The 21,422-nt window shown below is 36.4% G+C and overlaps 1 protein-coding gene across 1 annotated transcript in view; it reads right to left on the bottom strand.

Moving 5' to 3' along the window:
• LOC126174878 (ATP-dependent translocase ABCB1-like) overlaps nt 1-21,422 on the bottom strand; it is a 206,369-nt gene that overhangs the window by 165,318 nt on the left and 19,629 nt on the right. Inside the window, exon 2 of the mRNA XM_049921294.1 lies at nt 4,342-4,430. Within this exon, the coding sequence (XP_049777251.1) occupies nt 4,342-4,361 (20 nt within the window). The 5' untranslated portion in view covers nt 4,362-4,430. The remainder of the gene's footprint in view (nt 1-4,341; nt 4,431-21,422) is intronic.

The following is a 21,422-nucleotide window of genomic DNA, read 5'->3' as shown; positions in this document are numbered from 1 at the left end:
GTGTCTATGTGCCTGTGGTTCTGTCAGTGTGATCATGTGATGTATCTGACCCCAGGAATGTGTCAATAGTTTCCCCTTCCTGGGACAATGAATTCACGGTGTTCTTATTTCAATTTCCAGGAGTATATATATATATATATATATATATATATATATATATATATATATATATATATATATATATATATATATATATATATTGCTTGAGCATGTCTGTAAAAATCTTACTTCGTAGGTAGCGTGACGGAGTAAACAGTAAGAATAGTAAACATATACTTAAGAACAAAATCATCATTTTAGAAAAGTTAGAGGATAAGGGAACCTACCATCTCACTAAGCTGACCCGTGGAAAGAAAAGAAGGATATCATTCCCTGAACACCAGTAACTTTAGGGACGGTGTATCATGTTAGAATCTTCCACTACACTGTTGTTCCCAATTCTGAGATTAAGAAAGTTGTTATTTATATTTCTTATGTTATTCACGGCTATATTCTTTGGCCCGTTTATATTTTTAGTCCTATTCAGTGTTAAACATCTTGCCCAATATTTTCAGTAAGTTATATAGACCTTCCTTAAATCCGACCACAGGGGCTACATCGCCTACAAACCTTAACAATATATTTCTCGAATTTTTGTTCCTTCAGTATCTATACTGCTTCTCTGACTACAAGTAGTACAACAGTAATGATAAATTGCCACCTTACTTTGCATCCTTCTAAATGCAAATGTTTGCGTGAAGAGAAACCAACACTCCACAGAAATTTCCAATGGATTTTTGTCCAAGTTTTCATAGTCAAAAGAAGAATTTTATATCGACAATGGGTATCACGTGCTAGAAGTTGTCGATGAGTATGCACGTCTAAGAGGCCTTCCATGAAAAGCAACACTTTAGAACGGAAGGACGTCTTGCAACTCCCATATAAATGCTCTTTGAGGATGATAATAGTGAGCATCAGGGCCGACAACTCACGAGTTGAACAAGGAACTAAAATTCCACTTATCACAGAAGAAACTGTGGAATTCGTATTCCACTTTGAGAAAAAAGAGAGAGAATACATATGAAATCACAAGATAAATTGAAACTTATCTGCTTTCTCTTGAGCCACAAACTTAATAATAATACAATACCCACTGATAATGAAAAATATATTAATGTAATAATAATATAATAATACATTATTGAAAACTTAAAAAAATAAAAACTGAAAAAATATCTGGTCAAATGTTTTGTGAAATATGTTTCCAAAAGTAAGAAGTAAAGTAGATTTGAAAAGCGTATGACATGCCTTTGAATGATGCTCGAAACCATGTATAGCAAATGTATAGGCTGGTGAGAATTTAAAGTTCAATATTTGACTTACAATCTTAGAATTTCAAAGATTACTGGGGGATATTTGCCTCTTTTATTACGTTGACCCAACTGTTATGTAGCCTTGGCATACTTTATCATCTGGTACGTTTTAAAGGTCAAGTTTCAACAATGAACTTAAGATTCTCAGTAGGCTCCTTATTTGCTGTACATGCTTTTCAGGATATTCGAAGGCGTCTCGAATGTTTCTCTAAACTACTTTTTTTTACTTCTAAAAGAATCATTTCATAAAACGTTTAAACCTTTTCCAAAATTTATTATTCTCAGTTGGGGTTTGTAGATGTTACACAATATTCGTTTGTTTCTGTACTTTTTTCTAAATACTGTCTACTGCTCATTACATCTTATATTTTCGAAAGCTTTCTCTGTCTGCACAAATGCTAGGAACGCATTCTGCTCTTACTTTGCACTGCCTTCCATCACCAAACGCAATGTCAGAATTGCTGATATGGTACGTTTATTTTTTCATGAAATCGTGTTAATGATTCTCGAGTACTTCAATATAATTTTTCTTTCCTTTGCTATATTATTTTGGAACCAGTTTACAGGCACGACTTGTCAGAGTAATCGTCCGATGGTGTGGATAGCAGTGATAAAAAATAGAAAATTTGACAGAGTGCAATTTAATTTCGTAACAGAGTGGGACTTTTGTGAATCCGTATTTCAATTAAAGCTTCGTTTTGTCGTCTAATCCCATGAAATTACGTATCAAGTTACCTGACTGTTAACTCTCTAAATAACATTTTGAGTGTCAAAAATTCATGTGCAGTTTGTAGGTTGATCAGCAATTCGACAATCACATGTGACACATAGATTCTAGATGATGTTGCCAGACTGAGTCGGTATAACTTTTCAGGAGTGGTCACTGACTAGTATCTTTCATTTCAGCGAAGAATGTGGATAGAAGACTGAGGCTATAAACAACGCCACATCTCCAATTCGTCGAACACATCTTTCAGTATGCATAACACGGCGAGGATTGTACAAAATCTTGTTAATTCTTTTCACGATCTTCATTTTATTGCAGGAGAAAAGACGACTTGTGTCAAGATACGTCCTAACAATAGGAATACCTAAAGGAATAATGCTTATAGGCGGTAGATTGTTGGTCACATTTTTAAATAATTTGTTTATTACACACCGTACCATCTCTTTAACTGCTATTTCTTTCCAAAAATCCGCTATGGTCTTGAGGAGACATCTTGCGATATTTCCCAACACAACGGAGAAATTATTTCACTCGGTAAGTGCTTATGACAAACAGGCAAAACTTCCGGGTACAGGATGTCGTCAGCAGCATCCCACGCTGTTTATGGCCTTTACTGATCATGCATACATCGCACACTCGTCATAGAAGGAGGCTGGACTTTTTTCACAATGGAATGTTTGAAACTCTGGCAGAGTCAGTATAGCTCGAGATAGCTTATATTATGCAACGTACGACAGAAATTATCGCTGTCATTAATACTAATGTTATTCAGAATATTGTCGTATTTCGGGATTCCCTGTAATTCATATTAATCTTCAGCAAATTGAAATTCTATGTAGTAAGGGACCAGTTCGTACTTCCAGTTAATACTTTTAAGTGCGTAACTCTATGTTATATGGAAATAATGGTGTAAGTAGGCTGTTTAGATTTTTATGTTGGTAATGCCAAGTAGCGCTCTGTATGAAAATCTCTGACTATGCAATCTGTGGCTGGTTGGCATTGTTGGAATATTTGCTATTGTAGTGTTGGGCAGTTGGATGTGAACAGCGTGTAGTGTTGCGCAGTTGGAGGTGAGCCGCCAGCAGTGATGGATGTGGGAAGAGAGATGGCAGAGTTTTGAGAGCGGACGACCTGGACGTGTGTCTGTCAGAAAAACGAAATTTGTAAGACTGAATGTCATGAAATGATATATATATATATATATATATATATATATATATATATATATATTATGACTTTTGAACACTATTAAGGTAAACACATTGTTTGTTCTATATCAAAATCTTTCATTTGCTAACTGTGCCTATCAGTAGTTAGTGCCTTCAGTTGTTAGAATCTTCTATTTAGCTGGCTGTATTGGCGCTCGCTGTATTGCAGTAGTTCGAGTAACGAAGATTTGTGTGAGGTAAGTGATTCATGAAAGGTATAGGTTATTGTTAGTCACGGCCATTCTTTTGTAGGGATTATTGAAAGTCAGATTGCGTTGCGCTAAAAATATTGTGTGTCAGTTTAGTGATGATCCGAAGAAGTAAAGAGGGAAATGTCTGAGTACGTTCAGTTTTGCTCAGCTGTTTGAAAATCAAATAGCGTAAGCGGTTTACCAGCAATGTAATTCATAAATTTTTCTAAGGGGATGTTTCAATGGTTTGATATACTAAATTCGCAGACACTCGAATGCCTCGTTATTTCTCCACATACGATTTTAGGATTCCACATTCTTGAAACGTTTATTGTATGTGACGCAGCTCTTCACACACCTGAATGTAGAGGTATTGGTAGCATGAAACAAAGAGAATGGGGAGTACGTTAGAAGTTGAAAGTGCTCACAATTTCTTCTACATTCGAAAAATTCAGGTAATATTAACCAGCATGTTAAGCCTTTCCTGAACATAGGCTAATAAGTAAGGCACGTCAGAGCTTTTGAAAATTGTCGTCCACTAACTCTTAACACCTAAAAGGTTACTGATCACTGTGTCAACTGCTTATGTTTTTGAATGCGCTACCACTAGTAAAGATAGGAGAAGCAAAAGGTTTCAGATTTATTTATTATTTCAATATGATGTCATTTATAATTAAGAATGATCTGACAATCACATGAAATACAGATGTTACAAATGTGTTGGACAACGATGCGTAGTTGAAATCAGCTAATCACACGATTAAATAAGCATTACATTACAGCCTACTACGGACTATGTTTAAGTTTATTAAACATCTGGAGCCTGTAGATCCCCAAAAATACAAAGTCATTTAGAAACTCACACTTCCGCCTCTGAAGCCATTTTCGACGATGTTTCTTTTCCTTCAGCCTGTTCGGATATTCATCGAGGATCAGTCCCGGGCAACCAGAACTGCAACAAGTAAAGCAAAAATTCCTATAGACAACTTTTAAATTTCTTCTACCAGAAACAATACTCATATTGAAGCCTATGGATAGCTTGTACCCATCGCTAAAATCATAATTAGCTGTTTGGAGGTATTTTCGTAGCAATTGAGCAACAAACAACAAAAAAAAGGAAGAGTTTCAGCTCTTTGTAGTATTTTCTTTCATTATCAAGTGATAAAGTTTACATTGGTGTCATTCTGTATTATCTGTTTGTTCAACATGACATTACTCTGTTTTGTGGCCTCAATGGTCGTGTGTGAGCTATTGATCCATTCATTAGCAACACTGGCCCTATAATAAGAACAAGGATATCGAAAAAGACAGATTGCTATTTACCGTAAAGCAGACACGTTAAGTTGCAGACAGGCACAATTAAAAGACACTCAACTTTCTGCCACAGCCTTCATCAGGAAAAGAGAAACACACACAGTTCGTACGCACAAGCAAGCACACATCATGCACACATGAGCACCAACTCCAGCATCTCGGGCTCTTCAGAACTGTGTGGATCATAAGACACATCAGCGTGAATTATTTTAGAAAATTTAATGGAATGTTATCTACCTCTAGTGCCTTAATGATCTTAAGTCTTCCAAAGCTCTTTTAAACTCTTTGTAATACTGAATCACCTTTCTCTTCTGTGTCAACTTCTATTCCTTTTATCATGTCGTCAGATAAGCCTTACCCCCCAAAGGGGCGTTCGATGTACTCTTTCCATCCATTCACTCTCCCTCCTCTGCATTTAACAGTGGAGTCCCTATTGCCGTCTTAATATCACCACCCTTGCAAAAGGTTGTTTTGACTTTTCGATTTGCTGAATCTGTCCTTCCAACAATCGTTTCTCTTTCGATTTCTTCACACTTTTGATGCAGCCATTTCGCCTTAGCTTCCCTGCACCTTCTGTTTATTTAATTCCTAAGGACTTGTATTTCTGTGTTCCTAATTTTAGATAAACATTTTTGACTTACTTGCTTCATCAATAAACTGGGATTTCTTGTGCTATCCGTGGTTTCCTCTCAGTTACTTTCTATGTACGTATGCTTTTTACTCCAGCTACTGTGACTGCTCGTTTTTTAGAAGTCCATTCGTCTTCAACTGAACTACCTAATAAGCTACTCGTTATAGCAATATCTATAGCCTCAGAAAACTTCAAGCGTATGCTTCATTCCTTAGTACTTTATCCCTCTCATCTTGCACTGATTCTTCCTGACTCGTCTCTTAAACTTCAGCTTACTCTTCGTCACTACTAAATTGTGATCTGAATCTGTAATCGCTCCTGGGTACGCCTTACAATCCAGTGTCTGATTTAGGAATCTCTGCCTGACCATTATGTAATCTAACTGAAATCGTCCCGTATCTCGCGACCTTTTTCGAGTATACCTACATCCCTTGTGATTCTTGAACAGAGTACTCGCTATTACTAACTGAAATTGATTCCACCTCCAGTCTCATTTCCGCTACGATGTCGTTATTCTCCCGTGCCCCGTAAACCTTTCTTCAGTTCCTTTCCGTACAACTGCATTTCAGTCCCACATGACTATCAGGTTTTCATCGCTCTTTACGTTAAATATCCTCATATACTCTCTCTATCTCTTCGTCCTGTGGCGTCGGCATGTATACCTGAACTTTCGCTGTCGGTGTTGGTTTACTGTCGATTCCGATTAGAGCAACCCTATCAATGAACTGTTTACAGTAACACACTCTCTCTGCCCTACCTACCTATTCATAATGAATTCTACTCCTGTTATACTATTTTCTGCTGCTATTGATGTCAACTTGCAGTCATCTGACCAGAAATCCTTTTCTTCTTTCCCTTTCAACCTGCTGATCCCCAAAACACCTCGATTGTGTCTTAGCATTTCCCTTTTCAGATTTTCTAGCTTCCCTATTATGTCTAAACTTCTGACATTCCACCCCCTGACTCGTAGAACGTTATTCTTTCGTTTTTTATTCAGTTCATTTTCTCATGTTCACCAACTCCTTAGCACTACCCTTCCAGAGATCCGAATGGTGGACTATTCCAGAATCTTATGCCAATGGAAAGGTCGTCGTGACACGTTTTCAATTGTAGGCCGTCCTGTTGGTACACATTATGTATGTGTTTCCATCGCCTTCTGTACCCTAATGCCGTGGATCATTACTCATTCTTCCGGCTTTAGGGGCAGCTTCCCAACCTAAAGACAAGTTAGTGTCTGAACCCTGTCAGTTCCTCTGCCCTCTTTGACAAGGTCATTGGCAGAATGAAGGTGACTTCTTATGCTGGAAGTCTTCGTTTGCCACATTTGATTAATTTATTCAAAATTTAACCTGTGTCAGGGTTCGAACCCGGGACCGAGGACGTTTTGATTACTGACCAAAGACGCTGCAGGTTTTTCTCGTTCATCTGCCTCCTTTTTTCTTGTTATCTTTTTCTTTCATATTAATTTTTTCCTTTTTCTTACGGTCGATGTGGGTTTGGGGAGCAGAGTGGCCAGGGGTCAGATCTCGAGACCTGCCTGCGGCTTCCCCGCACCCTCAACTACCGGGACTGACTTTGGCAACGATGTAAAGTTAAATACAGAGAAAAGAAATTTTTACTTTGATTTTTAACGTATTTATTTATTCATTCATTATTTTATTTTATTTTATTTAGTTTTACGGGGAAAAGCTAAGTAAGCAGACTAAGGAAAGGAAAGTGCATAAAATAAACTAAGAAAGCCTCTCCCGGGGTGAGAAAGACGGCGGCGCTTAGCGATTCCTGCCGCGTCGCGCATCCAGGGCTGGACCGATCGGCAACGTCTTCATGGAAAGATTTATTAGTTCCCCATAGTATGGTTCTGCATGTTTTAGTCTTCAGTTCATAGACGAGTGTCGTCTCATACCCGGAAGGTACCAGCCGCACGAATGGTCGCGTAAAGCATTGCCTTGGTAATTTGAAGAGAACTGTTGGTACGTCACATTGCGAACAGTACTGGTACGCGTTTTTTGCAAGTAATTCCAGAAATCCGAGATTCTTTGATATCATTCCGAAACAGGTAATGAACTGCATGTCCTTCGATCCACACGACTGGCTTTCGTACGAGAGTAGTAGATATCGTCCGGGAAGGGGAGGGTGTGTGGAGCAAGGAAGTAGGCCAGGATTTGTCGAAGTAGGTGACAGATGTGATCCGCTTCTTCACAGCATCTGTGTCTGGCGTTCCGCAGGGTAGTGTAATTGGGTGAGTCTGCCATGTTGATCTAGTGAAGTCTTGATTGTATTACCTTTTTGCAATTGACTGTTGCACACCACGTGGACTGAACATCAGCGACCACCAGGCCCATCCTTATCATTTTTCACACGATTTTCCATCGAACGTTCACGTCTTTCGACTATGTGGCGTTCGGGAGTCAAGTCCTTTGGAGGAAGTGACAAACGTCCCACATCGTCACTTGATGCCTGGTCGGTACGGCGAGGCGAACATAGCTAAATGGCACGTAAAAATGGCTTAAATGGTGTAAAGAGGGGGATTGTTTCGTGACGTCACCAGGGGTGCGACGGAAGGTGGCTCAAACGATTCCAGGAGGAGCTTGTCAGACTTTGTGGACAAGTCTCCACAGCTTGAGTTGGGGGCTACCACCCCTATTTCTAAACACACAACACAGAAGAGGATTACCACCCTGTCATGCACACGAACGAGTCACCCTCGATTAGGGGGGAAGGTCAGTAATTCATAACTGACCTGGAATAGCATACCAGTGAAGATGAAATTTCCAAAGGATGCTAACAAACGTCACGCAGTTGTGGCTGGCAGTGGTAAGATCTGGATCAGGTCATGGAGACGAGTGTTGACAAAGTGTATTCGTTGAATGATGTCCATCGCTTGCAACCGTCGGTCGACGATGAGAGCCCTGACGTGTAGCAGAAGGCGCCAATAGTTACGGACCGCTGCATGGCGTATGTCGCTACTGAATTCGATACCTAGACACTTCTTTGTGCCACAGAGTCGGAGGGGAGAGAAACACGCACGCTGGAGTCCTGCCTCTACATTCATATCAACCGATGTTTCGACAGTCAGGACGCTATCAGCAGGACCACCAAATCGTCGGCGTAGGCTATACATCGAAACTTATCTCCATGTACCATAACGCCTGTAATCTCCTGACGAAGAAGGCCGCATAACAGAGGTTCAAGCGCCGTTGTTTGCAGGATTGTCAATAGTGGGCATCTCTGCCGCACTGAACGTGCAATAGGAATAGGGCTCGTGAGGCGGCCATTGATCAGGTCTTTCGAGGTCGCCCTTCAAAAGAGGTGTATGACCATGGTAATGAAGGGCTGCCGATATTCCACGTTCAGAAGGGTGTACGTCAAGTAAGTGTGGTCGACTAGGTCGAAGGCCTGGCTAAAGTCCAGAGATGCCAGAGCACCTGGTCATTTGTCTGTATTCGCCAAGGATATCATATCACGACATCTGCACAGCAGGTTGGATATTATTTGGTCCTTCTAACGACCTTTAGACGTCTAACATGGGGCTACACAGCGTCGACCGGATTCGTGCCGCCAAGTGGTGTGTGAATATTTTCATGTAATAATTAAGCAGTGTTAAGGGGAGATCGTGAATCTGTGCTCCGTCTTTCGGTTTTGTGTTGGGGATGATCATACCTTCAATGTTTGTAGCGTGAATTGACGTCTCTGGTGACAGCAGCTCTTGACAAATGGATAGCCAATGCGGTGCAAGAAAACACTGTAAAATGCTATAGAATTCCAAAGGGAATCCGTCCAAGCCCGGTTATGTATGGGTCTCGCCTTTACTGATGTCATCAAGCACTTCTTTCTCAGTAACGTCTGTCATCAAGGCGTTAGCCATGACAGGGGTTAACATACCATAGATCTGCTGTGTGACTTTCATCACTGTCAGTTGGTTGTAGTCTTGAGCCAAGCAGATAGCGGTCTAGTGTTTGCAGAAGGCTGTACTGATGTCACGCTGTGTAGAAAAGTGCTGCTCATCATCCACATCCGTTATACGAATCAGCGTTCGTTGCCATTGTCAGCGTTCTCTGCTAATATGATACATGGGCGACCTGTCCACCGTAAGCTTATTAGGCATCAGTGCGTGAAGGATCGGACTCTCTACCTGTCGGCACACATGTGCCACTATCTATCGTTATGCCCTATTTACCACTTCTTCTCTCTGGTGAGGGCAGCATAGAAGCGTAGTCACGCAAGACGGTGTAGTAGAAGTCGAGTGACTGCCGGTCCCATGAGGCAGTATGCGGTCAGTGCCGGATGATCGGTTTGGCACAAGCAAACAACCACTCTAGTGTTGTGTTATATGCTCCTATTCGGCGAATGAGTGACTGCCAGGCAACCACGATGGCGAGTTTAGAGCCGGGGAAAGTGAGCTGAGCAGAGTAAGTATCCAGGGGCTTTGGCTTCACCACACCTGCTGGAGGTGGAGAGCGACAGCGCTTATGTCGGCGATATGGTCTGTAAATGCAGCTAGCCACAGCTCTGCAACGGGGTGTAAGGAGACGAGAGACGTATACCACGTCAATGCAGCTGGATGAATGGCTTTTGCAGTGGGTGAACCCAGAACGATCTCCTCTTAGATGGTCTCAAGCATCCACCATCTAAGAAGTTCCCCTTGTTCTCCAGTCGCACGAACTGGTCCTTTGGCGCTAGGACACTGTTAAAGTCGCCGCCAAGGACGATCTCATCCAGTGTGCCCTGAAAAAGAGGAACAACTTCTTTTGTAAAAAATAACGCAGTCCTAAGTGTCTATCGGCGTGTTTGAACTTGAGGCCGCTGGCATATCTGGACACTGCGTCATGACAGAGGGCGTCGCTTATCGTTTTGACATATGCGACGCTAGTGGTGACAGAAATGTCTACTATGTCCTTGCGGTCAAGGTGAACTTCATCGTGAAGGAGGCATTCGATTTCAAATGCCGTGGATCGCGCATAGTCCGACTGAAAACTAAACTTGATCTCAGATGTTCGATACACTTGAACCATGGCACGTCTGTCAACAGTTGTAGCACAAAGCGGCGGTGAAGATGTAAACAGACTGCACACATTGGTCTAGACCGCGGACGGGACGCAAACAAAACGTTCTAGCCGTTGCTCTGCTGAAGGCAGACTTCCACGAAGACCACAGGTGCCATCACACAACTACATGATCACAGACAAGTTTAGATGATGAAAGATTTTTAATGATTGTAGCTATTAGGAGTGGTACGTTTTCAGTTTGGTTAGTGCCTTCAGCTATTTGTGGTATGGGCAAGCCATTAATGTTAATGTTCCCGTGGGCAGCAGGTGATGTGCTGAGGTATTAATGTGTGGACACAAAGAGGTTAGTCTATGCTGCCAGGCATAGTCTACTTAATGGTCCAATTATGACCATTCAGAAATCACCAGGTAGTAAGTTATGTGACGTGTCTGCGATGGTGGCAGTGAGGATGGCTGTTACTTGAGGGGACCATGGACCATGGAGCGACAACAAGCAAGTGCGGCCGGTATATGGGGCTGTATGTAGCCGAATGTGTGTGTGGTGCTAAGGCAGTCAGTGCTCTGTGATTTATGTTGAAACGTGCAGTGATTACTGTAGTTAAGTCTATGGAGATTTTGAGTCACTGCGTTCATAGAGGAACGAGGCTAAGTAGCTTGGAAATGATGGTATGGTTCTTCTCATGGAATGTGGTATATGGGAGCAGCTTTCTGTTCTGTGGTACAGATGGGCCGTGTCAAAGGACTGTTATGTGGTAGGCCTTCTGAGTAATTCCGTGCGGAAGGAAATTTGCTACTCTGAACTGACATCATTCGGTGCTTGTTATCACTGCTTTTCCGCAAACTCATGGGTGGTATATATGCTTTTTGCCTTGTGTAGAACACACATAACGGAACAGACATTGTTGGTTGTTGTTTGCCTATCACGTTAGTGCATATGCTGTGGTGCGGGCATACAGTAATAGTACGGTAATACGAGGACTAGGTTATAGTACATTTTGGATATCAAATCATTTTCACCTAACTGTGGAATGCTAGTTGCGTCATCGCACCACACGATTTTTTTTTATGTATCTTGCTGTGCACCAGAAGGTGTATCGTATATTATCTTCTTTTCAGATGAACCCTGGGTACTGTAACTACTTGTTATCTGTGTAGGAAATATAAAAGCTCAAACAAGTAACAACAGTTAGATGAGAGCAAATGTATCACGCCGTTGACAGAAGATGCAGCAACAAGATCCATTTCGCCGATTTTTGCAGGTTACGTTCATGTTTGTTTGGTATCTTCATGATCCTTTTGTCCAATATTAACGTCCTTTTAAATTTGTTAAAGAATGAGTGAAACTGTGGCTTAGGATTTTAGTAACGCTTTTGTTGGTTTCAGGTTTTAGTAATGCCATTACTGGTGTTAAGTGAAAATTTTGAAATTAGAGTGCAGGGGGTCCTGTGCATGTCATGTACTAAAAATGAACTATTTTTACAAATTTTAATCTCAGTTATGAGTCCTATGTGAACGCACATTTTAATGTATGTATAAAGCTTTTTTTAAGAATTTTTGTTTGTTCTGTCTATCTTTGAGAAGATGAACCATAGGAATACGTATTACTATTTTTTTTTAATTTTGCAGATGCCCCTGAAGATGGAACATGAGTCCTGAAACTGGGTAGTGCTTCCCATTTTAGAAATAAATAATTTTTACAGCTGTGGCGGATTTTACCATTGACAGTGAATAAAAGGTGTGGATGTCCAGTGAAGAGAAACGCGCGCCTCTGGAGAAAAACACACTAAAATCTGTGAATAATTCTGAGCTGCACTTGGTTTGGAGCCATATACATCCTGTTGTTATTACGGGGTTGTGGGATAACTTACAAGCGGGGTACTTATATGTCTGGAAACAAGTGTTAGGGAACGCGTGTGGTTACTTTCGAAACTGGGTGGAGATGAAGCATCATGGACTTTGTCTTCGTGTGATGTCTTATTGCTCATTAACTTTTCCTGCTCCAGAAATTAATGGTATCATCTTTTCTATGAAGATTTTGTTATAACGATTTTGATAACATACTAGATAAATGTAACGGGAGCGTTTTAGTAAATATCACTCTGCACTGAAACGTACTGGCAGATTAAAACTGTGTGCCCTTCTGAGACTCAAACTCGGGACCTTTGCATTTCGCGGACAAGTGCTCTACCATCTGAGCAACCGAAGCACGACTGAGCGCCCAGTACTCACAGCTTTACTTCTGACAGTATCTCGTCTCCTACTTTCCAAACTTTACAGAAGCTCTCCTGTGAAACTTGCAGAACTAGCACTCCTGAGAGGGTAAATCAAGTAAATAAAAATTACCTTCATTAAAAAATTACATAAGATAGAATTAAACTAACTCCTTTAGTATCAAAAACTAACATGCATCATACACCTTAATGTAAAAAGGTAAGCTAAACAAGCTAATGGGTTCATACCCCATTTATAGAGGTATCAATCCTCTCCTTTTTAATGACCAACAACTCTACAAAACTTCTCTTCCTATCAACATTGATGATAGGAACGATCCTGTCAATTTCATCAAATTCCTGATTTGGAGTTTGAATAGGACTTGAGATCAACTTACTTTCATTTATTCCGCTCCTAACAAGAAATAAAAACGTAATAATAAATGAGTCATCAATTAAATATTTTATTGTCCAAGCAAAAGCATCGACAATACTATTAATTTCAATTTTGTTGATTCAAATAAAGTATCCAATAGGGTGAGAAATAGAATTTATTCCATCAATAATAATCAGATCTAGATTATCATTAAAGATTGGGGCTGCACCTTTTCATTTCTGATTTCCAGAAGTAATAGGAGCTTCAAGGTGAAATAATTGTCTAACATTAATAACATGGCAAAAAATTGCCCCAATAATGGCATTATCTTATTGTATTCAGCTAAGAACTTTCATTTGAACAATTATCATTTTAAGAATCATTATTGGGGCAATAGGGGGTTTAAATCAAACATCTCTACGCCAACTTCTAGCATATTCTTCAATTAGACATTTAGGGTGAATAATTAGATCCCTAACAGTCAGAGAAAACATCTGAGAGCTATATTTTATTATTTACTCACTACTAAGATTAATCATCGTTTTATTATTTAAGCAAATAAACCTATTTTTCATAAACCAAATTTATTCAGCCAGAAGTATAAAAACTGAAATTAAATTCATAATATTCCTATCTCTCCTATCTATTTCTTGGATTTCTACCAAAATGAATTGTAATACAATCATTAATAGAAAACAACATAACAACTATTATAACCATTATAGTCGTGTTAACTACAATTACACTTTATTATTACATACGTATTAGATTCTTAGCTCTAATTATGTCATACACAGAAAATTCATGATCTATAAAGATAAAGTCTCAAAAATCAAGAATTATTCTTCCTATAACAGTAATAATTTCAACAATAGGATTGATTTTAACATCAACCTTAATTTCATTATACTAAGGACTTAAGTTAATTAAACTAATAACCTTCAAAGTTATAATTAAAAGAATAATCTTTTAGGCCTTAGTAAAATTTCACACCTCTAGAATTACAGTCTAGAATCATAATTGAATATAAGACCTAAAACATGGTAAGAGAGAAAACATCTCATAAGTAGATTTACAGTCTACCTCCTAAAATTCAGCCATCTTACCACAAAAATGATAATTCTCAACAAACCATAAGGACATTGGTACTTTATACTTCCTATTTGGAGCATGAGCAGGAATAGTAGGAACATCAATAAGAATACTTATTCGTGCTGAACTTGGGCAACCAGGATCTCTAATTGGAGATGACCAAATTTATAATATTATTATTACAGCCCACGTATTTGTAATAATTTTCTTTATAGTAATACCTATTATAATTGGTGGATTTGGTAATTGGCTTCTACCATTAATAATTGGTTCACCAGATATAGCATTCCCACGAATAAATAATATAAGTTTTTGATTACTATCACCTTCATTAACCCTTCTTCTTACATCTTCTATAGTAGATAACGGTGCTGGTACAGGATGAACAGTTTACCCTCCTCTAGCAGGAGCTATCGCACATGGGGGTGCATCTGTAGATCTAGCTATTTTCTCACTCCACTTAGCAGGTGTATCATCTATTCTTGGTGCAGTAAACTTCATTACAACAGCAATTAATATACGATCAGAAAGTATAACTTTAGATCAAACACCTTTATTTGTCTGATCTGTAGCTATTACAGCCCTTCTCCTCCTTCCTTCACTTCCAGTCTTAGCAGGAGCTATTACTATACTATTAACAGATCGAAATTTAAATACATCATTCTTTGACCCTGCGGGAGGAGGTGACCCAATTTTATATCAATACCTATTTTGATTCTTTGGACACCCAGAAGTTTACATTTTAATTCTACCCAGGTTTGGGATTATCTCACACATTGTATGTCAGGAAAGAGGAAAAAATGAATCATTTGGAACATTAGGTATAATTTATGCTATGTTATCAATTGGATTAATAGGATTTATTCTATGAGCACATCACATATTTGCAGTATGAATGGATGTTGACACACAAGCATACTTTACATCAGCAACAATAATTATTGCCGTACCTACAGGAATTAAGGTATTCAGATGATTAGCTACACTATATGGAACTAAATTCAAGTTCAATCCACCGTTATTATGAGCTTTAGGATTTATTTTCCTATTCACAATTGGTGGATTAACAGGATTAGTATTAGCAAATTCATCACTTGATATTGTATTACATGATACATATTATGTAGTAGCCCACTTCCATTATGTATTATCTATAGGAGCAGTATTCGCAATTATAGGAGGTGTTATTCAATGATACCCACTATTTACAGGAGTAACTATAAACAATATGTGATTAAAAATCCAATTCACAATTATATTCATCGGAGTAAACTTAACATTCTTCCCTCAACACTTCTTAGGGTTAGCAGGAATACCACGACGATATTCAGACTACCCAGACGCATATACATCGTGAAATGTAGTATCAAGAATTGGATCTACAATTTCTATTGTAGGAATTACTATATTCATTGTAATTATATGAGAAAGAATGGTTACAAACTGAGCAATTATATTTAGAGCTAATATAAGAAGATCAACAGAATGGCTACAAAATAATCCACCTGCAGACTACAGTTACTCAGAATTACCATTAATTTCTAGATTCTAATATGGCAGATTAGTGCAGTAGATTTAAGCTCTACAAATAAAGGTTTGACCTTTTATTAGAAAACATCCAAATGGCAACATGATCAAATTTATCCCTTCAAGATGGAGCTTCACCATTAATGGAGCAACTATCATTCTTCCATGATCATACTATGGTCATATTATTATTAATTACAGTAATTGTAGGTTATGCCCTAAGTTATATATTATTTATTGACTATACAAACCGAAACATACTTTATGGACACTTAATTGAAACAATCTGAACAGCATTACCAGCAGTTACCCTAATTTTTATTGCACTTCCATCATTACGACTATTATATTTACTTGATGATTCAGTAGACGCAATAATCACAATCAAAACCATCGGACGACAATGATACTGAAGATATGAATATTCGGACTTTATAGACATAGAATTTGACACTTATATAACACCAGAACAAGACCTGGAAAATGACAGATTTCGACTTCTAGAAGTAGATAACCGAACAATTCTACCAATAAATACAGAAGTACGAGTATTAACAGGGACATCAGACGTTCTACACTCATGAGCAGTTCCTGCATTAGGAGTTAAAACTGATGCAACACCAGGTCAACTAAACCAAGGAACATTTACAATAAACCGACCTGGATTATTCTTTGGACAATGCTCAGAAATGTGTGGAGCAAACCACAGATTCATACCAATTGCAATTGAAAGAACTTCAGTAAACTTATTTATCAAGTGATTATCTAAGATAATCTAAGGAGTTAGTTAAAATATATAACATTAGAGTGTCAATCTAAAATAACTAAACAATTAGTACACCTTGAAATACATCAGATGGCTGAAAGTTAGTAATGGTCTCTTAAACCAAACAATAGTAAATTAACGACCACTTCTGATGGGGAAATTAATCCAAATCCCTCAAATATCCCCTCTCATATGATTCTCCCTATTCATTATATTTTCGGCTACCTTAATCCTATACAATCAAGTAAACTTTTTCTCATTTAAGCCAAATCATATTAAAAGAGCAGAAAAAAGAACAATTGAGATAAAAAACTTAAATTGAAAATGATAACAAACTTATTTTCAACCTTTGACCCATCAACTAACATCTTCAATTTATCATTAAATTGAACTAGAACATTCTTAGGACTATTATTATTCCCATCAATGTTTTGACTTACACCATCACGAATTAATATTATCTGAAATAAACTAAACCTAACCTTACACAATGAATTTAAAACACTACTAGGACCAAAATCATGTAATGGAACAACATTCATCTTTATCTCAATTTTTATTATAATGCTATTTAATGATTTTATAGGATTATTCCCTTACATCTTTACTAGAACAAGATATTTAGCATTAACATTTGCAATCACTCTACCTATGTGATTAAGATTCATGTTATTTGGATGAATTAACCATACTAATCATATATTTACACACCTTGTTCCACAAGGAACACCGCCTCCATTAATAGCATTTATAGTATTAATTGAAACAATTAGAAATGTCATTCGACCAGGTACACTAGGAGTATGACTAGCAGCAAATATAATTGCAGGACATTTACTGTTAACATTCCTAGGAAATACAGGACCATCTATAGCAATAAACTTAATTTCACTATTAATTATTGGACAAATACTTCTATTAATTCTAGAATCAGCAGTGGCAATAATTCAAGCTTATGTTTTCTCAATTTTAAGAACTTTATATTCTAGAGAAGTATACTAAACCTATGTAAACAACTCACTCAAATCACCCATTCCACTTAGTAGATTATAGACCTTGACCATTAACAGGAGCAATTGGAGCAATAGTTCTAGTATCAGGATTAGCAAAATGATTTCACCTATTTAACATTAACTTATTTATAATTGGATTCGGAATTACCTTACTTACTTTAATCCAATGATGACGAGATGTAGTAGGAGAAGGGACATATCAAGGGCTACATACAGGATTTGTGTCAATTGGATTACGATGAGGAATAATTTTATTTATTGCATCAGAAGTATTATTCTTTGTTTCATTTTTCTGAGCATTCTTTAGAAGAAGACTAGCTCCAACTATTGAACTAGGATTACTATGACCTCCAATAGGAATTCAACCTTTTAATCCTATACAAATTCCATTACTTAACACAGCTATTCTTTTAGCCTCAGAAGTAACAGTAATATGAGCACATCATAGTTTAATAGAATCTAACCATACTCAAGCATTACAAGCATACGAATATTGAGAAGCACCTTTTACTATTGCAGATGCAGTTTATGGATCAACATTCTTTGTTGCAACAGGATTCCATGGTCTACACGTAATTATTGGAACAATTTTCTTATCAACATGTTTACTTCGACACTCAATAAATCAATTCTCAACAAGACACCACTTTGGATTTTAAGCAGCAGCATGATACCGACACTTTGTAGACGTAGTATGATTATTCTTATACATCTCTAATTATTGATTGGCGACTCCATGTTGTCTTGTGCACTACGACCAGATAACAGGTATACTTGAAAAAAGAGACAGCATTGGTCGTATATTTTTTACTATCGCAAAATCGATTTTCTGTCACTGAGTGACAGCCGTAAGCTTAGTGATTGCCGTAAGCTTAGTGACAACAGTGCATCCTAATTTAAGTTATACAATATAGCACTGAAGATGGTCACTCAGTGACAGAAAATCGATTTCGTGATAGTAAAAAATATACAACCAATGCTGTCTCTTTTTTCAAGTATATCTCTATTTATTGATGGGGTAGATAATTGTTTTCTAGTATAAATAGTACATTTGACTTCCAATCAGAAAGCTTGATATAAATCAAGAAAAACAATCCTAATTTTATCTACAAGAGTTTTTATTAGATTTATTATTCCGATAATTGTTATAATTCTTGCAACAACATTATCAAAGAAATTAATTAATGATCGAGAAAAAAGATCCCCATTTGAGTATGGGTTCGATCCAAAAAGATCAGCATGAATACCATTCTCACTACGATTCTTCTTAATCGCATTAATTATTTTAATTTTTGATGTAGAAATTGCACTAATTCTTCCAATTGTAATTATTTTCAAAACCTCAGACATTATAATCTGAACAGTATCAACAATATTTTTTATTGTAGTCCTATTAGGCGGACCATACCATGAATGAAATCAAGGAGCCTTACAATGAGCAGAATAAAGGGTTGTAGTTAACTATAACATTTGGGTTGCATTAAAAAAGTATTGATATAATCAATCAACCTTAAATAGAATAAGAAGCGAAATATTGCAGTCAGTTTCGACCTGGAAGTTTGGTAAATAGAATACCCTTATTCTTATTAATTGAAGCCAAAAAGAGGTGTATTACTGTTAATAATATAATTGAACTATAAAGTTCCAATTAAGGAAATGTAAAGCCAATATGGAAGCTGCTAACTTTTTATATTAGCGGTTATACTCCACTAACATTTCTAAAATTTATATAGTTTAAATAAAACATTACATTTTCACTGTAAAAATAATATATCTATATTTATAAATACCTAAAAGTAAAAATACTTCCTTAACATCTTCAGTGTCACGCTCTAATTATAAGCTATTTAAGTAAATGAAAAATAATATCACTAAAATAAATATTCAAAAAATAAAAGTTAGAAGATAAATCTTGAAATTGGGATCATATCAATCCTGGATATAACCAATTAAATAAATAAATAGTCTATATAAACCTTGACCACTAAATAATTCACCCCAACCATAATCAAATGATTTAGTTGAATAATAACCTAATTTTAAAGGAATATATCTAATAAACTTAGTTGAAAGAAAAGGTATAAACCATATAGAACCAGCAAATCTAACAAAAGAAAGTATACTTAAAGAAAATAAATTATGAGAAAAATCAAAATTAGAAATGAGATAACCCAAATAAGCACCCAAAACAACTACAGTAATAGCTAAAAACTTAAAATAATAAGGTAAAGCACTCACATGAGGAATAGGGAAAATTAACCAAGACAAAAGACTACCACCAAAAACAGCAACAAACAATAAACCAATTATACCAAACGAAATATAATAACCCTTATCATCAAAAGAAAATCTAGAATAAAAATTATTATCACCAGATATTGAATAATAAAACAAACGAAAAGAATAAGAGGCAGATAAACCAGTAGAAAAGAAATAAAGAAAAAAATTAAACAATTAATCCATCTTAAACAAACAATTTCAAGAATCAAATCCTTTGAATAAAACCCTGCTAAAAAAGGCATACCACACAAAGACAAACTAGAAACATTAAAACAAACCGAAGTTAAAGGTATAAAATTAACAATTGAACTGAGAATCCTTTAAATTACGAATTATTGAACCTGCACACATAATTAATAATGCCTTAAATAAAGCATGAGCTAATAAATGAAAAAATGCAAGTTTTGGATAACCTATAGCCAAAATTCGTATTATTAAACCATGTTGTCTTAAAGTAGAAAGAGCAATAATCTTCTTCAAATCAAATTCAAAATCAGCCCCCAATCCAGCCATAAAAATAGTTATACAACCAATTAAAAGTAAAAAACAACCACAATTATAAGCATCTAATATTGGTCTGAAACGAAATAATAAATAAACTCCAGCAGTAACAAGAGTAGAAGAATGAACTAAAGCAGAAACAGGGGTAGGAGCAGCCATAGCAGCAGGAAGTCAAGAAGAAAAGGGAATTTGAGCTCTTTTAGTTATAGCTGCTAAAACAATTAATATAGTAATAAGCTTTATTTCAAAACAATTAGAAATAAAATCATAGTAATAAATATAATTTCAACCACCAAAATTCAATATTCAGCAATAGAAATTAAAATAGCAACATCACTAATACTATTAGAAAGTGCAGTTAATATACCTGCACTATAAGATTTTACATTTTGGTAGTAAATAAATAAAAAATAAGAAACTAAACCCAAACCATCTCATCCTAATAAAATTCTAATCAAATTAGGACTAATAATTAAAAAACCTATAGATAGAATAAATATTAAAACAATAATAATAAAACGATTTATATTCTTTTCTCCCAATATATAATCCTCTCTATAATAAATAACCAAAGAAGAAATATATATAACAAAAGACATAAAAATAAGAGACATTCAATCCAAAATTAAACTCATAACAACCATAGAACCATTTAAATTAAAAAGTTCTGACTCAACAAAAACTCTATAATCAATTATTAAATAATAAATACCTAAAATAAAAATAGTTCTAGAAAAAAATAAAGAAAAAACTCAAAGAACAAACAGAAAATAAATTCATGGCCTAAGATGAAAAAATTCATATCATTGATTCCACAAAACAACATTTTTAATTAAAATACTTACGCAACCTAAGCAAAAAAATATTCGCCCTTTAAACAAAGAATATTTAAAGGCAATCACTGTAAAAGTATGATATTCACGAAAATAACCAAGACAACAAGTATGAACACCAGAATAATAGTTACCATGCTGAGGATAAGAATATATATATAAAGTACAAACAGCTCTAAAAAAAGACAAAAAATTAAAGCAAAAAATCTAAAAGAAGATCAAGACATAATTCTATTTAATAATCTAAGTCACCTACCAAAAATAATTAGGGAGGAGCAGCTATATTTGATTATCTTAAAAGAAATCACCAAAAAGACATTCTTGGTATCAAGTTAATTATACCCTTGTTAATTAATAATCTTCATCTACCTAAACGTTCGTAAATAATATTAGAT

This window comes from Schistocerca cancellata, chromosome 3 (genome assembly GCF_023864275.1).
Source record: "Schistocerca cancellata isolate TAMUIC-IGC-003103 chromosome 3, iqSchCanc2.1, whole genome shotgun sequence".
In the NCBI taxonomy this organism is placed as follows: Eukaryota; Metazoa; Arthropoda; class Insecta; order Orthoptera; family Acrididae; genus Schistocerca; species Schistocerca cancellata.
The sequence above is the reverse complement of the archived record's forward strand: the minus strand, read 5'-3'. Positions and strand labels throughout refer to the sequence as shown.